The sequence below is a fragment of the Hirundo rustica genome, chromosome 26 (genome assembly GCF_015227805.2).
Source record: "Hirundo rustica isolate bHirRus1 chromosome 26, bHirRus1.pri.v3, whole genome shotgun sequence".
Classification (NCBI taxonomy): domain Eukaryota; kingdom Metazoa; phylum Chordata; class Aves; order Passeriformes; family Hirundinidae; genus Hirundo; species Hirundo rustica.
In genome coordinates this window covers 2541725-2559987 of record NC_053475.1, presented here as the reverse complement: position 1 = coordinate 2559987, position 18263 = coordinate 2541725, and the positions used below count along the sequence as shown (strand labels likewise).

The window sequence follows — 18263 nt, the reverse complement described above, 5'->3', positions numbered from 1 at the left end:
GACTGGCCCCAGTTTACAACTGGTCAGCCTGAGCTGCTACAGTCCAGGACCAGCACCATGATGTCCTGGGGGCTGCCTGGCCCCTCTTGCTCTCCTCACAGACTGGGGAGGTTGCTCATCATGCTGGAGTTGCTGGAGAGAGGAGCCCTGGGCCGAGCGTTCCACACCACGGAGCCGCGGAAGCTGTCGCGGTAGCGCAGGGAGCTCTCCGTGGAGGAGCCAGAATTGATGTCTGAGATGACCAGGCAGCTGCCGGGCCGGCAGAGCCCAGCCCTGACGCAGCAGCAGCACAGCAGGCTCCCCACGGCGCGGCGAACCTCCACGCTCCGCAGGGAATAAATGACGGGATTGACCCCCGAGTTCAGCAGGGCCAGAGCCAGGGTCCAGTCCAGGTTGTGCAGGTGGGTGCAGGCCCCCGTCTCGCAGAAGACATCCAAGAGCAGCAGGACAAAGAGGGGACTCCAGCAGAGGATGAAGGCCCCCAGGATCATCAGCACCGTCTTCAGCAAGCGCAGCGACCGCTTGCGGCCGTGCCGGGAGCTGGTTTGCTTGGAGCTGGCCTGCACCAGGTGGAAGATGGAGATGTAGAGGCCGACGATGCCCAGGAGGATGATGCTGAACATGACCACGGAGAAGAGGATGTAGTCCTTGGAGTAGAGCGGCAGGAGCACGGAGCAGGCCCGGAAGTCGCAGAGGCAGTTCCAGCCCAGCAGCGGGAGCAGGCCGATGACCAGCGCCAGCAGCCAGCAGGACACGATGAGGCCGCGCAGCCGCAGCGTCTTGCTGGCCTCGTTCTCGGCGATGGGCCTCACCATGGCGCTGTAGCGCTCCACGGCCGTCACCAGCAGGCTGAAGGTGGAGGCGGCCAAGGCGACGAAGAGGATGCCCTCGCGCAGGAACCACAGCTGAGGGGACAGCTGGAAGGTCTTGCTGCCCGACAGGCAGAGGTTGCAGAGGTAGGCGATGCCCGCCAGCAGGTCGCTGAGGGTGATGCTGGCGATGCAGGAGTAGACCCAGCGCCGGGCCCGCAGGCAGCGCAGCACGGCCAGCAGCACCAGCAGGTTCTCCAGGATGATGACGCAGCTGATGACGGCGAAGGCGGTGCGCACCAGCCCCATGCCCTCGTCCCCGGACTGCCGGTTGGCGAGCTTGCCCGAGAAGTTGTAGTGCTGCAGGATGATGTTCACGTTCCTCGTGGCGGCCAGCTGCAGGCAGGAGGCTTTCGTGCCGAGCAGGTCCAGCGTGAGCTCGGGGTGTTGAGCGGAGTCCAGGGGAAGGAGGAGGGAGCGATTCAGCAGCCAGCCCAGCGCTGGAGCGTCCATCTTCTGAGCCTGGGTCAGCACTCAGGGGGTGCTCGATGGAGGAAGGGGTCAGGTAGGGCTTGGGGAGGAGCAGATCCTCTCTCGGAGGGCTGGAGCAGCTGTGGGACTGAAGCCAGCAGCCCTGCTCAGCGTGGAGGTGAGAGTCAGAGCCCTGTCTGCCAGCCCTGCAGCACTGAAAGAGCGAGGGGAGAGGAGGGTGAGGTGTTTTGTAAGTCCACCCATGAACATGGGCTTCCTGTTGTTTAATAAAGTTTCCTGTTGTGACTGAGAGTATTGACATCTCTTCTAACAGCTGTCATCATTTCTTGGTAAGGGTCTGGTTGTTTTTGACTTTGCTGTGGTCGTGAAGGTGTGGCATGAATGAGGTAAGGAGCCAGGGCCCTCTGTTAGAGCAGGCTGTGTCAAATGGGCCAACACCTTGATGGGTGGAGCGTGAGGGGCTGAACACATCCAAGCGCTGGTAGGAGCACCCAGACAGCTTGAGACACAAAGTGCTTTGCCTGCTGTGGAGCCCAGCTCACCCCTGAGCCTGGCAGAGAGCCGCTGCCTCTTCCCCAGCTGCCCTGTGCACCAGCCGTGCTCAGAGACATCCCCCTTCCTTCTCCGGCAGGAAGGTCCACGCTGCCACTGCTCAGGGCTCCTCCACGGGCCCAGCTCCTGCCACTCTCTCAGAACACATCCAGACATCCATCCACATCCCTCCCCGTCCTGCACTGCCTGTGCAGCAGCTCCAGGCTGCAGCTGAGCCTCAGCCCCTGGCACTTCAAAAGGAAACCAGCTGGACCAAGCTGAGCACGTGCCCTGGCGCTGCACCTCCACCTTCAACCCAGCGAGCATCTGCCAGGGCTGGGCCAGGACCTTCCCACTGTCTGCCTTCCCACAGGCAGGGAAGGAGGCAAAAAGCTGCTGCTCCTCACCTTTGCAGGAGGCACAAGGTGCTGAGACCAGAACCGAGGGACGAGAACACGGCTGCAATGTTAATCTCCATCGTTGGCCTAATTCCTTATGTCTGCACAACTCGACGGGAGAGCCTGGCAAGGTGCTGTTCCCAACTGTGGCTGCGAATTTGCCTTAGGACTCACCTGTCATGGCTTGTGGGAGGCTCTTGCTGCCCCAGGAAGGTTCAGCAGTGCTCTCCAGCTCTTTGTCTGAGGCCCAGCAAGGAGCAGGTAGCGGGGGACAGCTCCTCATGCAAAATAATTGAGGTTTCTACCTAACCAAGTGAAAAAAGGGGAAATTACAACATCAACCACATCCCTGTGCAGGGCGGACCCCACCCAAATCAGCTGCAAAAATGGCAGAGATAAAAGAAAAGCAGAGCACTCGCAGCAGAAGCTGTGCCCTGCTGTACCTGTGCCCTCACTCCAGACGGGCAGGAGGTTGTGGAGATGGCCCCAGGCTGAGAGCAAAGAGCAGCGAGTTCTTCCATCAGCAGGGAGCTATCCAGAGAGCCCATCCACGGCTGGTGAGGGGATTGGTCCCAGCCTGGATGGGTGAGGGCATTGATCCCATCCACAGCTGGGAGAGGGCATTGATCCCATCCACAGCTGGGTGAGGGCATTGATCCCATCCACAGCTGGGTGAGGGCATTGATCCCATCCACAGCTGGGTGAGGGCATTGATCCCATCCACGGCTGGGTGAGGGGATTGATCCCATCCACAGCTGGGTGAGGGCATTGATCCCATCCATGGCTGGTGAGGGCATTGATCCCATCCATGGCTGGTGAGGGCATTGATCCCATCCACAGCTGGGTGAGGACATTGATCCCATCCACGGCTGGTGAGGGGATTGATCCCATCCATGGCTGGTGAGGGCATTGATCCCATCCATGGCTGGTGAGGGCATTGATCCCATCCACAGCTGGGTGAGGACATTGATCCCATCCACGGCTGGTGAGGGGATTGATCCCATCCATGGCTGGTGAGGGGATTGATCCCATCCACAGCTGGGTGAGGGCATTGATCCCATCCATGGCTGGTGAGGGCATTGATCCCATCCACAGCTGGGTGAGGGCATTGATCCCATCCACAGCTGGGTGAGGGCATTGATCCCATCCATGGCTGGGTGAGGGCATTGATCCCATCCACGGCTGGTGAGGGCATTGATCCCATCCATGGCTGGTGAGGGCATTGATCCCATCCATGGCTGGTGAGGGCATTGATCCCATCCACGGCTGGGTGAGGGCATTGATCCCATCCACGGCTGGGTGAGGGCATTGATCCCATCCATGGCTGGTGAGGGCATTGATCCCATCCATGGCTGGTGAGGGCATTGATCCCATCCACAGCTGGGTGAGGACATTGATCCCATCCACAGCTGGGTGAGGGCATTGATCACATCCACGGCTGGTGAGGGGATTGATCCCATCCATGGCTGGTGAGGGGATTGATCCCATCCACAGCTGGGTGAGGGCATTGATCCCATCCACGGCTGGTGAGGGCATTGATCCCATCCAGAGCTGGGTGAGGGCATTGATCCCATCCACAGCTGGGTGAGGACATTGATCCCATCCACAGCTGGGTGAGGGCATTGATCCCATCCATGGCTGGGTGAGGGGATTGAGCCCATCCATGGCTGGTGAGGGGATTGAGCCCATCCAGAGCTGGGTGAGGGGATTGATCCCATCCAGAGCTGGGTGAGGGGATTGATCCCATCCATGGCTGGTGAGGGGATTGATCCCATCCATGGCTGGTGAGGGCATTGATCCCATCCATGGCTGGTGAGGGCATTGATCCCATCCACAGCTGGGTGAGGGCATTGATCACATCCACAGCTGGGTGAGGGCATTGATCCCATCCATGGCTGGTGAGGGCATTGATCCCATCCACGGCTGGGTGAGGGCATTGATCCCATCCACAGCTGGGTGAGGGCATTGATCCCATCCATGGCTGGGTGAGGGCATTGATCCCATCCATGGCTGGTGAGGGCATTGATCCCATCCATGGCTGGTGAGGGGATCGATCCCATCCATGGCTGGTGAGGGCATTGATCCCATCCACAGCTGGGTGAGGGCATTGATCCCATCCACAGCTGGGTGAGGGCATTGATCCCATCCATGGCTGGTGAGGGCATTGATCCCATCCATGGCTGGGTGAGGGCATTGATCCCATCCATGGCTGGGTGAGGGGATTGATCCCATCCACGGCTGGGTGAGGGCATTGATCCCATCCATGGCTGGGTGAGGGGATTGATCCCATCCACGGCTGGGTGAGGGCATTGATCACATCCACGGCTGGTGAGGGCATTGATCCCATCCATGGCTGGTGAGGGCATTGATCCCATCCATGGCTGGTGAGGGCATTGATCCCATCCATGGCTGGTGAGGGCATTGATCCCAGCCTGGATGGCAGCACAGGCTCATGGACAATGCAAGCGAAGCCACGTGTAAGCAAGAGCGTCTCTCATCAAAAGCTGAGGGTTCCATCCTCCACCTTCACCCTTTCAGCTGAGGTTTTGGCCTTTTCTATCAGCAGTGTGGAAAGAAGCTCGCGCTGATAAGGTCAACAGATGACCCCGAGGTTGCGGGGGCGGAAATCAGCAGGAGGCTGAGCCACGAGTGCTCAGAGCAGAGCTGGGCTGCACCTGCGGCACCAAGAGCTCGCTCCCAAACGCTCTGGGGTGGTGCCCACAAATCCCTGGAATCCAAAGGGTCCGTGTGATCCTGGCACATCACCCCTTGGAGCTTTGCTCTTGCTTCAGGGTGAGCCTCCAGCTGATGTGTGTGTTCAGGACAGAACCAGTGGAATGTTCCTGGATGATGAGGAGATGGAGAATTTCCTTGTCAGGGGCTCTAAGTATCTTTTCAAAGAGGTGGCAATGTGTGAGGAGTCTCAGAGGTTCCTGACGGGACAGAGATCTGTGGAGAGGATGGGACAGGGGCCAGGCAAACCCTTGTGATGGCAGAGGGGCTGGAGGCAGATGAGCTGCTGGGACAGCTTGGCCCCCTCACCTTGGTGTGCAGGTTCTGTGCACCAGCAAAACATCCATGGATCTTCCTCATGCCCCTTCCACAAACATATCCAAGGCATGGAGACCCCAGCTCGTGCCTGGGGGTTAATGGGGCCTGAGCCCCACATGAGGGAGGGTTCCTGTTCTGTCCTGTCCCCGCTGCTCCCTCCACAGTCACAGGCTGAGCTGTATCTTGGCACTTCTCCTTTGCCCCTATCTCACTTCAGATGTTCTTTGTTTGAAGCGAAGTGGGGCAGGGAAGGGACACCCCCCCGCCCCCCTTCAACATTTCCCATCCCTTCCCTTCAGATCAAAGCCAAAATCTGCCTGAAACTGCCTGGTGCTCCAAGTGCTGGGCTTGGAAGGGCTGGGGGAGGCACGGGGGGCAGCTGAAGCCCTGTGGACCAGCTCAAGTTCTGTAGCTAAAGGTTTTGATGGATGCTGAGATGAGGCACCCCAGCAGAGAAGCCCTGGAACCCTCCAGAGGTCAACAGGAAGGCCAAAATATCTTGGCCTCGTCGAGAGAGGAACTTGTCTGCAGTCAAAGGAGCGCCAGGGAGGAGCAGGAGAGCAGCAGGAGCTCAGCTCCCTGTGCCCATGGCCTGTGGCCTGCCCAGTCCCTCCTGCCCTGGGAGGCTTTCCAGCCACAGATTGTAGGGGGCCACAAGCAGCTGCAGGGGAAAGACAGCGAGTTACAAACACGAGATAAAAATATCAGTGATTCCTGTTGAGGTTTTCCTTCTGCGCTCGTGCACGGTCCTGATTAAAGCTCGCGTTTTCAGGCATTACGATTAAAAAGCGCAAAGCACGGGTGAAGCTCTGTGGAGAGCTCTGTGCCAGGCTGACTCATGGACATCAAGGCATCCCCATCTCTGTCCCACATCTCTCCCCAGTCACCCCCACCCACCCATCCTGTCCCCTCTTCCTGGCCCCAGCACAGTCCAAGACATTCTCTTGCCCGCAGGTGTTTTTCGGCTCCAGGAAGGGTGGGGCGAAGCTGGTTTAAAAATGACTGCTCCGCTCCTGGCAGCTGGGTGGTTGCACTTCCCCGCTTTGCTCTCTTCTGCTGCACAGCAGCGCTTCCCACTTCCCAGTCCCCAGGCTGGCAGGACGCTTCTGGCCCCAGAGGAGCTGAGAAGAGGCAGCAAGACCCCTCTGAGCTGGGCTGACTCCAAACCCTGCAGATCCGACTCTTCCCAGTGCTCAAAAACTCTCCCAGGCACAGCTGTCGTGCCTGGGTGCCCTTTCATTTAAATTGGGTGGTGGTGGTGGTGGATCTCTGCAGGAAAAGAGGCTCTGCAGTGCATCTCTGGAAGGAAAACAAGAATATGAAAGAGCAGCTTTCAAGATTGTCTCCTCTAGACCACATTCATAAGTTTAAATGGCAACGTTTTGCTAGTTTGGTTTGGTTTGGTTTTCTTAAGTACCGTTTTTTTTTTTTTAGAACCTTGCACTTCCTCAAGGCAAAAACATTCAACAGAAAGTGTGGGAGAAACGGTAAATCACACCCCAAAACCACCACAGGACACCTCTGTCTTGCTGCCAGCACCCCTGAGGCTGTGACTGTGGCGCACCAGGCTCAGTCCGCCCCGGCCTTTCCGTCCTGGGCTATCGCTCCTCAATCACCACCACGGGCACGTGGGCACCGAGCAGGCCAGGCCAGATTAGCACAATCAGCCCTTTGCACATGGTTTCCTGGCTGCTGGGCACAGCTGCCTCCAGGCTATAAAACCCACCGCTGCCCACGGGGAGCTTCCACACCTCTGGAGGGGAGCATCCGGCCGTGCCAGAGATGTGCCAGCCCCGGGCGCTGCCAGCCCTGCTGCTCCTGCTCTGCTGCCCCTGGGGCAGTGCCAGTGAGTCAGGGCTTTGCTGGGACTCTTCTGGGCTCTCAGCAGCCCCTGGCTCACGCTGTGTCGCGCTCTCTCGCAGGTGCCCTGCGGGGTCAGATCGTGGGGGGCCACGAGGCGCGGCCGCACTCCCACCCGTACATGGCGTTCCTGAAGATAGCCGAGCTGGGGAGCTGTGGGGGCTTCCTGGTGGCCCCTGACTGGGTGATGTCAGCTGCACACTGCATGGGGTGAGTGCTTGATGCAGGGGTTTTATCCCCTTCTTTCTCCCCGAGCCTGGGAGCTCCTTGCCTTGGAGCAGTTTTGGAGCAGGCTCGTGCTGCGCCGAGCAGCTCTCTCCACCTGTCTGCCAAAAGGAGGCAGGTGGGTGACACCCAGCCTGATTTCCCCTTTCTCCCCTCTGCTGCCACGGCCAGGAATATCACAGTCATCCTGGGAGCTCACAACATCCACGAACCAGAAAAAACCCAGCAGGTCCGGGGCGTCCTCAAGTACCACGAGCACCCCGAATACGACCCCGACACGATGGAAAACGACATCATGCTGCTCCAGGCAAGGGATTCTGCTGGGGAAGAGGGTGGGCTGGGGCTGTGGGGCTGGCAGGGACTGGGCAGGGCTCGTCCTGGCTGTTAACTCCTTCTGAAAACCCACTTCTGCCCGAGGTGGAGGCTGCCAGGACCCGGGAAGGAGCCACGGGCAGGGTTTGGAGCCTCACGTGGCTTTCACAGCAGCTCCCCAGAGCCTGTTAGACCCTCCCTGCCTCTGCAGAGAAAGTGTCCTGCTCACAGCCCTCTCTCAAGGCCCTGCTTTCCCCCAGCTAACCTCGAAGGCCACTCTCAATGAGTACATCCAGACCGTCCCACTGCCCAAGACCGGCAGCGACCTCCCCACGGGCACCAAGTGCACCATCGCCGGCTGGGGCCTCATCGACGAGGACAGGGCCACCAACAAACTCTTCGAGACCAAAGTCTCCATCTACAGCCGCAGGAAATGCGTCCTCTTCTACCCACACCTTGATTCTGGCATGGTCTGCGCTGGCAGCTTCCACCAGCTGAAGGATTCCAGCCAGGTACGGGGAGGGCACACGGGGCTCCCAGCGAGCAGGAGCTGCTGCTGGCACGGGCACCGCCAGCTCCCAGGGCAGGGGACAAGCATTTGATCACAGTTCCCACGAGGAAAGGCTCTCTGGATGTCGTGACACCCCCACAGTCCCTGCAGAGCTCGGGGCAGCTCCTTTGGCTGGGTGGGATGTGGGGCAGGAACGGAGCCACGGGGCAGGGAGGGACCGGGGAGAAATCTGCCACCACGGGGAAAAGGCCTCGAAAATCAATCTCATCTCTCCCCAGGGGGATTCTGGCGGGCCCCTGGTATGCAATAAAGTGGCACAAGGCATCGTCTCCTTTGGCTACGACTCCCCGCCCGGGGTCTACACCCGCATCTCCAACTACCTGCCCTGGATCAAAAAAGTCATGAAGAAGTAGCGGCAGTGGCGGCATTTTCTCCAGCTCTGGCGTGGCCCTGGAGACTGCAACAGCTTCGTTCCTGCCCCTGCCGGAGGCTCAGCTCCCTCCTGTGTCCTCGGGAACCCAAGTGACTCCATCAGTGCACTTGAGATTCCCCTTCCTTCTGTTCCGAGGCTGCCCCCTGTCCCGTTCCCTGCCCGTCTCAGGGCTGTGTTAAATCACCCTGGCAGAAGCAGAGACAGCCTCAGATGGCACGGAAAGATGGCACAACAGACCCCACTTCCTTCAGAGATAACCCTGTTCCTGCTTGAACCTTGCTGCACTTAAAGCACCCACAGTAAACTCGGAGCTGCATCTCCCAGCCTGTGCCGTCTTTCTTGTGGCCCCGCCGCGGGGTGCAGGAGGGAGGGTCTGAGGCTGCCAGGGGCTGCTGGCACAACAGCGACCACAGCTCTGCCCCCTGAGTCACTGGCAGGCTCAGAAACAGGAGGCACGGTTGTTTGCTGGGGTCACCGGGGGGATGAGCGCGCTGCGAGGAGGAAAACTGCGCGGGCAGAAGTGTTCTGGGAAAAACGACGGGCACGGGGTCACTTCAGCAACTGCAGCATCGTTGTCACCCTCCTGGGAGCACAGGCAGCGAGGGTGTGGGGCATCAGCACGGGCAGGACCCCAGAGGTGCTGTTCTGTGCAGAGTGAAGCTGTGCCCTGCGAAGCGTCGCACCTGGGACGCGGGGCAGCCCAGGGAGCTCGGCCACGGGGCACCGGCCGTGTGTGGAGCTGCGTGGGGACAGCGGCGCTTCTTGTGCGCCGTGCCCTCGGGCAGGCGGCGGTTCAGACACTGTTCAGGATCCCAGAGGGGAGGCACAGCCCAGGGATGGCACAGCCCAGGGATGGCACAGTCCAGGGATGGCACACCCCAGGGATGGCACACCCCAGAACTGGCACACCCCAGGGATGGCACACCACAGGGATGGCACAGTCCAGGGCTGGCACACTCCAGGGCTGGCAGAATCCAGGGATGGCACAGCCCAGGGATGGCACACCTCAGGGATAGCACACCCCAGAGCTGGCACACTCCAGGGCTGGCACAGTCCAGGGATGGCACAGCCCAGGGATGGCACACTCCAGGGATGGCACACCCCAGAGCTGGCACACCCCAGGGATGGCACACCCCAGGGATGGCACACCCCAGGGATGGCACACTCCAGAACTGGCACACCCCAGGGATGGCACACCCCAGGGATGGCACACCCCAGGGATGGCACACTCCCGCTGCTCCAGCCTTCTCCTGGTGCCAGCAGCCTCAGCCCATCCCCGCTTCTGCACCGGGGCCTGGGTGGAAGCACCGAAAGGATTGAACTGCAGGGTTGGTGAAGGACCTGGGTGCACAGAAGCGCCTGACCCCGAGCCACTTCCTCCTTTCACCCCACGACAGGCGCCGGGCGCCCGGCTGGGTCCCTGGAGAGGGCAAGGACGAGTCCTGGGCCTGCTTGGCACATCCTTGTCCCCCTGAGTGTGCTAGGGGTAGCCCAGACCTCTCCCCTCAGCTGCATGAAGCCCAAGGACAAATTCTTCACACAAAGGATGCTTGAGTGCTGTTTTCAGACACTGGAGCCTGAATTTCCTCCCGTGGCCTGCACCAGGCTGCTCTCTGAGCCCTCATCTCCTTCATTCCAGCTCGATTCTGGCATCTCTTGTGTGTAGAGAGAGCCAGGAGTTCCCTGGGGGACAGAGATGATGCTCTGGTAAACGAGTGAGTGCAGAACTCCCTGGCAGGGGGTGAGGGACGTCCGTGATGTCAGGAGGAGACGGAGTCGGTTTGCGGTGGGAAAAACCAGCGGGGAATTTTAAACGTACGAAAGCTCTCGGCAGCCCAGGGGAAGGGGTGCTTGCCCTGCTCTCGTGGCCTTTCCCAGTGTCCCACTGTCACCCCCATCAGAGGGAGGAGGTTTCCACAGCCCAGCCTGGATTTCTGCTCGTAAATCCTCCACGTTCTTACCTGGGATGAAGGGAAACTGCGTCACCTCTGCCTCCAGCACCCAGGCTGCCCTGGGGAAGCTGAGAAGGGTCCATGTTTGGGCTTCTGCTCACAGCTGCTATCAGCACAGAAATCTGCAAGTGAACAGGCTGCAGCTGCTTATCTGTGCATTATGAATCTTTGTCACGTCAGTGTTTTCCTTGAAGCTCCAGCTGCTGCAGGCTTTGCACGAGAGTGGCAACTTGTAGCTGAAAGATGGGGTTTACCCAGTGGCACTGGAGGCAGGGAGGAAAGCAGATTTACTGGCAGCGAGGGCAGCGAGGAAGCATCGGCCCCGTTTCGTCACAGCCGAACGGTGAATGCTCGAATTTTGCTCTTACTGTAAAAAACCCGGAATGGTTTGGGTTGGAAGGACGCTTAGGGATCATCTCATTCCATCTCTGCCATGGCAGGGACATTTCCCACTGTCCCAGGCTGCTCCCAGCCCTGTCCAGCCCGGCCTTGGGCACTGCCAGGGATCCAGGGGCAGCCCCAGCTGCTCTGGGCACCCTGTGCCAGGGCCTGCCCACCCTCCCCAGAGAGGATTTCTTCCCAGTATCATCAGTGCCATGTTATAAACACAAATTTGCTCCATTAGCCAAGAGTGCAGCTGCCGAGGGAGAGCAGCAGGGTCCTCACCTGCCACTGCACGGTCTTTGGAACTGATGCAGCAGGGGAAAGAAATCTTGTTCACGTAGGGCTGGTGATAAAAATCAAGTGGGTTTGCAGAGAATAGAAGCTGCGAGGGAAGACCTCGCTGGAAGTCAAAGAGGTGAGCGAGGGAGCGTTGCCCACAGCTTCCAAAACAAATACAAAGCTCTAAAATTGGCTCTGGGTTTAGAAGGACGTCAGATCCCTCAGATCAGACCCGTGCTGGAGGTGGGTTGGATGCCCAAGGCCAAGACTGCCTGAATTCCCCTCTCACATTGCTGAGGTCTGCAACTTGTGGAGAGATTCTTCAGATGAGTCTGACTTCTGTGGTTTCCTGGAGTCTGGTCTCCGGCTATAAAACCTTGCTGGGAGCAGGACGAGACCCCAGAGGCAGCCCCACCTCAGAGGGACCTGCTGAAGCCCAGAAGGCCGTGATGGAGCTCCTGCTGCCCCTCCTGCTGCCCCTCCTGCTGGGGATGTGCCCCCCAGGCTGCACCAGTAAGTAGACAGCGATGGGGAAGGGTGAATCTCATCCCTGTGCCCTCCAAACCCCTTGTCCTCATCCCCATCCTGTGGGTTTTTCTCGTCTTCCTTCTGTTGTTGGAGTCAGGATTAGATGCTCGGGAGACGCAGTTCGTGTTTGGACTCGGGTGTTTATTAATTCTTATCTATAGTACAGGCTCACAGGTTGTGAGTTCTAGCTAATAAGGTGAAAAATGGCTCTGTCTCTAACTCTTTTCATAGTCTTTTAAGCATAAATTGTCCAGTTATGAAGTGACTCCTAGATTATTTGTACTTTTAACCCAATAACCGAACACCCGTGGTCCGCAATGGGGATTTTTCTATCCAATTACAAACCACCCAAACCCATGAAGAAGAAGGAAGAAGGTGAAAAAGAAGGACTCACCCTCTGCCCTAAATCCTCCCTCTTGCTTTATATCTATATTACTGTAGTCTAAAACCTTAAATTCTAATTTTTCCACCCTGTGATATCACACCCTCCTATAAAACTCCCACAATCCCAGTGCTATCACTCAATTTCGGAAGCCTTTCCCAAGTCCTCAGGTCGAACGCAGTGTTTTATTGGAGGGGGGATCAACCCCTGTCAGCACAGAAAGCCTGAAATCCTCCGTGCTCACAACATAATCCTTGCAGGTCACGCCTGGACGTGGAGGGAGAGAGGAGGAGAAGCCAAGGCGGCGCCCGGGGCACCCCCCAGCCCCTACGTGGCCTTTCTGCGGGGGAAGGACAACCACACCTGCGGGGGCTTCCTGGTGGCGCCCGCCTGGGTGATGACAGCGGCTCAGTGCCTCGCGTGAGTCTTTGCTGCGGCCAGGAGCTGCTCCTCCACCACCTGGGGAAGGTCTCCCGTGGGGAGGTCTCACAGCTGGGCTCACGTCAGCCGTGCCCAGGCTCTTTCCCCGGCAGGCAGCAGCGGGCAGGGCACGGCTCTGAGCCCCATCTCCCTCCCCAGCCCACCCTCGGGTTTTTGCCCTGATTTTTTCTCCCCCTCTCCATGATCTGTTTTATTTTTCCCAGATGCCAACGGTGGGAGGTCAGAGTGGGTTCTCCCCTTGCTGGCACTGAGCTGCTGTCAGGCTTTGTCCTTTCTGCCACCGGCTTGTTTGTTGGCAGAAGGATTTCCCAGGAGCCAGGGGCTTGCCCAGCCCGTTTCCGTCCCTCCAGCTGCGGTGTGGATGGGCAGGAGAACTTTTCCAGATGTGCACAGCTCCCACACGCCTCAGGGCTGACAGCTCTGCCCTGGTGCCCGTGACAGGCTCAGGGCCAGCCCCACACCTGGGCAGCAGAAGGGATCCAGGAGCCTGGAGCCTCACCTGGGAGACTGGCAGGGACTCCTGCACACACCCAAGGGCCTTTCCAATTTTCCTGAGGCAGGTTTTGTAGAGGATAGAAAAGTCTCCTGGTTTAGAAATGCCTGGATTTTCACTGGCCTGTGAAGCCCAGAACAGGAGAGCAGCAAGATTGGACCAATTGTGCCCAGCTTGAGCTCTGGAGATAAAGGAGCCCTTGCAGAGCTCTGGTGTGTCGGGTGGGAGCTTGCTCTGCCTCCTGGCTGGGCAGATTCACTGGCAGAGCTCCCTGCTGCCACCATTCCTCCTCAAAAGCTCCTGTATAATATATTCTGTGTCTGGGCAATGTGTGTACACCGTGTCTGTGTCACTGGACCCTCCTGGCCGTGCCCCTGGCAGATGAGCCTCAGCGTCCCCAGGCAAGACAGGGACGGAGCTGGTGACACCCCCCCTGCTTGATTCCACCAGCCACAAACCTCTGACTGTCATCCTGGGAGCCCACACACCCCGAAGGAGAGAGGAGAGCTGGCAAACCTTCCAGGTCAAGGAGTACCACTGCCACCCAGACTTCACAAGCCCTAAGAAGAGAAAGGACATCCTCCTGCTGAAGGTAACGCGGCCGCAGCACCCGCCTGGGCCTGGCGCGCAGAGCCGAGCTGCAGCCCTGGAGCAGAAGTGTTTCTGCCCACCCACAGGGACGCCAGTTGTTTCTGTCCACTCAGGGACGCTAGTTGTCTCTGCCCACCCAGGGACGCCAGTTGTTTCTGCCCACCCAGGGACGCCAGTTGTCGGGGGCTTACCCCAACATTGAGGTGGTTTCAGGGTCCTTGCTCCCCTGCACGGCTCCGAGCTGAGCCGAAGGAAGAGACGGAGTTCTCAGGTTTAGATTTCTCAAGGTTGCATACTTTGTTTATTGTTTCTTATCTTACAATTTTCTCGGAGTCCGACAAGGTGTTCGCAGCTGCATGGATTCCTCACGTCTCCCCCCGAGCTGGGCTGTCCTTATCTTTTATACTAATTACTACGTATTTCTTGTTTACTATTTCTTACCAATGTCTATCACTATTACTAAAAAGGTCATCTTTACTTTGACCCAATCCTCACTAACTACTTTGTGCCACATCAATGCAGCAATGGAGTGAGGGAACAAGAAGGAGAAGAAGAAGGAGACAGCTCCCCAGATTCTCCCTCTTGTCCCCATTCACTTCAATGCTAGGAACCTAAAACTACTATTTTCTCACCCTGTGATAAGCTAAACTACTATTTCTCACATTCTTGTGGCCTGTAAACCTTCTCTCAGTGTAGGAAGTTTTTCCCATGGACTGAAATCAAAGCCAGTGTCCCTCTGGGCTCTGGGCTGGGGTCCCAGACCCCCCTGCCCAGGTCCCTGACCCTCCAGGGCAACCAAAGGAATGCCCTGGACTCCAACACAGAAGGGCATCACAGGCCAAACACTCACCTCTGTGTTCTCTGTCCCCTCGCCCAGCTGAACGGCAACGCCACCAGGGACGGCCACGTCTGGCCCATTTCCTTGGAGAAATCCAGAGTTCGTGGCGGCACCGAGTGCAGCGTGGCCGGCTGGGGCTACGGGACGGCCGCGGTCACCGTCATCAAACAGAGGGACTGCCTCAACCAGTACCCAGGGCTCGCTGACAACTTGATTTGTGGCCGCAGCAGATCCTCCGGGCTACCTGAGAAGGTCGGTGTCTGCCTAGGGAGGAGGAGGAGGCTGCAGGGGAGGTTTTAGCCAGGGCCAAAGCGCAGGGGAGAAGAGGATCCTCGTCTTCCCACGGCACAGGAGCCTGGGAGTCGGCAGGGGGACGAGGGCTCGGCCAGAGGGGCTCAGCCTGAATCTCGTTGTTGGTCCGAGTGTGTTTTGTATCTGGAGGCAGCAGAGGGGCAGAACTGAAGCTTCAGTGTTCCCCCAGCCGGCTCCCAAACGAAGCTGCCACCAGCCCCTTGTGGAGGCAGAGTTATCCCACCCCCTGCCAGCCCAGGCTCCCGCTGGGGAAATCCTGTGCTGGTGTTTGCAGCCTCCCTGTTCTGTGCGAGGGCACAGCTCCCCTGGAGCTCCCGTAACCCGGCGCTGATCTCTCTCCTCCTTCTCCCAGGGCCGTGCTGGGGATCCTCTGGTCTGCAACAACAAAGCCTACGGCATCTTCTCCTACAGGCACAGCAACTGGCCTGGCTTCTACACACACATTGCTCCTTACCTGCCCTGGGTCAACAGCGTCATGAAGTCAGCGTGACCCTGCTCCCCCTGCAGCTGCTGCCCTGGGGACCTCACCCCCCAGAGCCCTCACCGCCTTTCCTTTCCTTTCTCCCTGGGAAACGTCTCCCACTGGTCCTCGTGGATGTGGCAGGAGCTTCTCTGTGGCCAAGCTGGCTCTGTCCGTGGTGGGGCTGGCACAGAGGTTGTGCCTTGGCTGTGGTTTTGTCCCCTGGGCACACTGGGGAGTGCCTGCACTCCTTCACTGCTGCCCTGGTTCGGCCCTTTGTGGCTCCAGCTCCGGAGGGGAAGCAGCAGGACAGCCCTAGAGAGGTGCCGGTGGCTGAGGGGATGTCTGCAGCCCTCGGGGGGAGGCTGCACAGCGAGATCAGAGGGATCCAAAGAGCAGCCTCCTCCCCGTCTGTCATTTGTCACACCACATGTCTGGGTGTCCTTTGCCCAAGCTCCCAGGAGGACACTTCCAGTTCCTGCTTCGCTACTGCTGCACCTCTGAACCCTGCTGCCTCCTTTCTCCCCTCTTGTGTAGCTCCAGTGTTGTAAGAACTCATAAAAGCAATAAATCTCCTCAGCATCTGAAAGCCTTTTTTTCCTGGTGCCATTCGGATTTCTCTGGGCCACTGGCTCCAGTCCTGAACAGCTCAGGAGAGAGCCACAGCTCAAAGGGCTGAACCCCAACCTGGAGGTTTCTACCCCAACCGATTTTCCTCCATTTTCTGTGCAATCTAAACCTCCAGAACAGATTTCCAGTCTGGATTTTCAGGGGCTCTCCTCACTCCTTCCAGGGATCTCCAAGCTGGTACTTTGGGGGATTTCCTCACTCCATCACATCCTCTCCCCCACGGGCCCCTCTCAATTCTACCCCATCCCACCTCTGGCTGCCAATCCACACAAAAGCAGCATCTCTCCCCCGGTGCACCTCTGTCACTCACAGGAATTCATCGAGGCACACTGAGCCATCTTTTTAGTGAAGCTGGCAGCAGAGAGAGGAACCACACAGTCCCACCACGGCCTGACAGCCTGTAAATATTTTATTTCTACGTGTCGTGGTTTAAGACATAAAAATAACCCCCCACCTCCTCTACAATAGAGCTTAAAAATATTGCAACCTGAGGAAATTAAGCTGGGGATTTGGCAAGAGACACAGCAAGAGGAGCTCAAACACTTCCGTCAGATGTTTAGGATCTCATTGACAAAAACACATTTCTGGGGAGTGTTTGCCTTTCCTTGTGCTCACCTCTGCTCAAAGGTGACTTGTCAGGGGCCATTCCAACATCTGTGGCAGCACTGGATACGAAACACAAGGCCAGAGATGTGAAGACTGCAAATATTTTCCAAACCTTATAATTCAAAATGTCTAAAAGTCCCCAGGTCACTCACCTGACTAAGAAAAGCTGCAGCTGAGCAGAGCTATCAGTGGTTTTTGCTGTGGGTGATGTTGCACAAGGAAAGCACCTCTAGCACATTTCTGCTGAGTTTTCCATGCCCAGAGTGCCCTCTTTGGGTTGGCAACAGGGTGTGTTCTTCAAGGTTCTGTCTCTAAACAGCTCCCAAACCCACCCAAAAAAACTTTACCTCTTGCAGTCTGGAAGTAAATCCATGGCTGAGCTGAGGAGATGCTCCTCTTCCCCCCAGGGTTCTTTATGTCATTTAATCTGCTCCGAATCAAGGGTTGCAAAGCTGACACTGGGCAGAGATTTCTTTTCTACTGAGGCTGCCAAGTCCTGCCCAGATTTTCCCAGTCCTCATCCTGCATCTTCTGTGCAAAGAGCCCATCACCTCTTGGAGAGCTGGAGACTGAAGGCCTGAGTCACTGGGAGGGAGGATGGGAACCAGCAGAGCAGGAGAGACCTGTCTGTGGGGAAAACACCATTTAAATCCATGGCCAGGAGCTACAGATACTCTCCGGAGATGGAGGGAGGAGCAGCTCCAGGAGGAGTGAACAGGAGCGGCTGAGGACAAACGACAGCACTTGGCCAGGGGCAAAGAAGAGCCCTGGGCAGCAGCTGAGCCACATCCTCACCCAGCTCAGCACAGGAGCTTCACACAGCCAAAACCTGGAGTCTTTGTCACACAGACCAGCATGGCAGCCACAAAAACTCTTCAAAAGCCATGAGTTCTCCACCCACGGCGGTGGAGATGCTACAAAAATTGCTTGTGGAGGCTTAACTTCCTGGTCAGGCTGTGTGGCAGGAGATAAAGCTGCTCGAGGACATTTATACCAAGCTGGTATCACTGGGAGAGCCCACAGGAAACAGCTTGGGTTAGAACGAGCCCTGGCTGAGCCCAGGGCTCAAGAAGCTCTCGACAGAAATGTTCCAACAGCAGCTGCCATTCCACAGGCCAACCTGGTCCTGAGCAGCTTCAGAGTCCCGTGTGGGATCAGGTTAAGGCAGGGGAAAAACCTGAAGGAGAGGAGGGAGGCTTTATGCTCCTGCTTTGTAAATTCCACATGACATTTTACTCTTACGCTGGACAGATTCTTCCCTCTCTTCCCAAGAGGGCAAAGGGAAGGCTGAAAGGAAAGAGCTTCCTCCTGCTGCGAGGGAGGATGATGGCTGTCCAAGGACAAGGCAAATCCCAAACTCTCTCTTTGCCCTTTTCTTGTACACGGGACTTTTTTTTAATATGAAAAATACAAAAATTGATTTCCTTCGTGTCCGGTTTACCCCATGTGCACAGCCCCAAGGACCTGCTTTGGTGTTGGCAGGGATGTCCAGCGGCCAGGTTTCAAGTGATTTGCAGCAGTGCCACAGTCCCTGGGCCAGCTCAACTTATCAGGACACTCCCCTGGCCCACAGCCCAGCTCTGGCAGCCTCTTTCAGCGAGTCCCTCCCTCTGGAGCAGGCTGCAGGCCAAAGGAATTATGCAGGTGGCCTCAGGACGCAGCCTGCCACGTTCCCAAGACCTCTCCTCGCAGGATGGGCACGGGAGGATCGGAGGTGCCGAGGGCTTCTGGCCTCAGCTGAGGAG

General features: G+C 57.9%; 3 protein-coding genes across 3 annotated transcripts; 2 read left to right on the top strand and 1 right to left on the bottom strand.

Annotated features, from left to right (window-relative positions):
* Positions 1 to 95: 95 nt before the first annotated feature.
* Positions 96 to 1322, bottom strand: S1PR4 (sphingosine-1-phosphate receptor 4). Its single transcript, XM_040086854.1, has one exon. It carries the CDS (start codon positions 1320 to 1322, stop codon positions 96 to 98), a length of 1227 nt encoding a protein of 408 aa, XP_039942788.1.
* Positions 1323 to 7038: 5716 nt separating this feature from the next.
* Positions 7039 to 8945, top strand: LOC120763451 (mast cell protease 1A-like). Its single transcript, XM_040086762.1, has 5 exons — positions 7039 to 7127; positions 7204 to 7351; positions 7538 to 7673; positions 7939 to 8190; positions 8468 to 8945. The coding sequence occupies exons 1-5, from the start codon at positions 7064 to 7066 to the stop codon at positions 8600 to 8602; spliced, it is 735 nt and encodes a 244-aa protein (XP_039942696.1). The 5' UTR covers positions 7039 to 7063; the 3' UTR covers positions 8603 to 8945.
* Positions 8946 to 11563: 2618 nt separating this feature from the next.
* GZMM (granzyme M) lies at positions 11564 to 15312 on the top strand. Its single transcript, XM_040086493.1, has 5 exons — positions 11564 to 11750; positions 12408 to 12567; positions 13532 to 13673; positions 14550 to 14762; positions 15175 to 15312. The coding sequence occupies exons 1-5, from the start codon at positions 11564 to 11566 to the stop codon at positions 15310 to 15312; spliced, it is 840 nt and encodes a 279-aa protein (XP_039942427.1).
* Positions 15313 to 18263: the final 2951 nt, after the last annotated feature.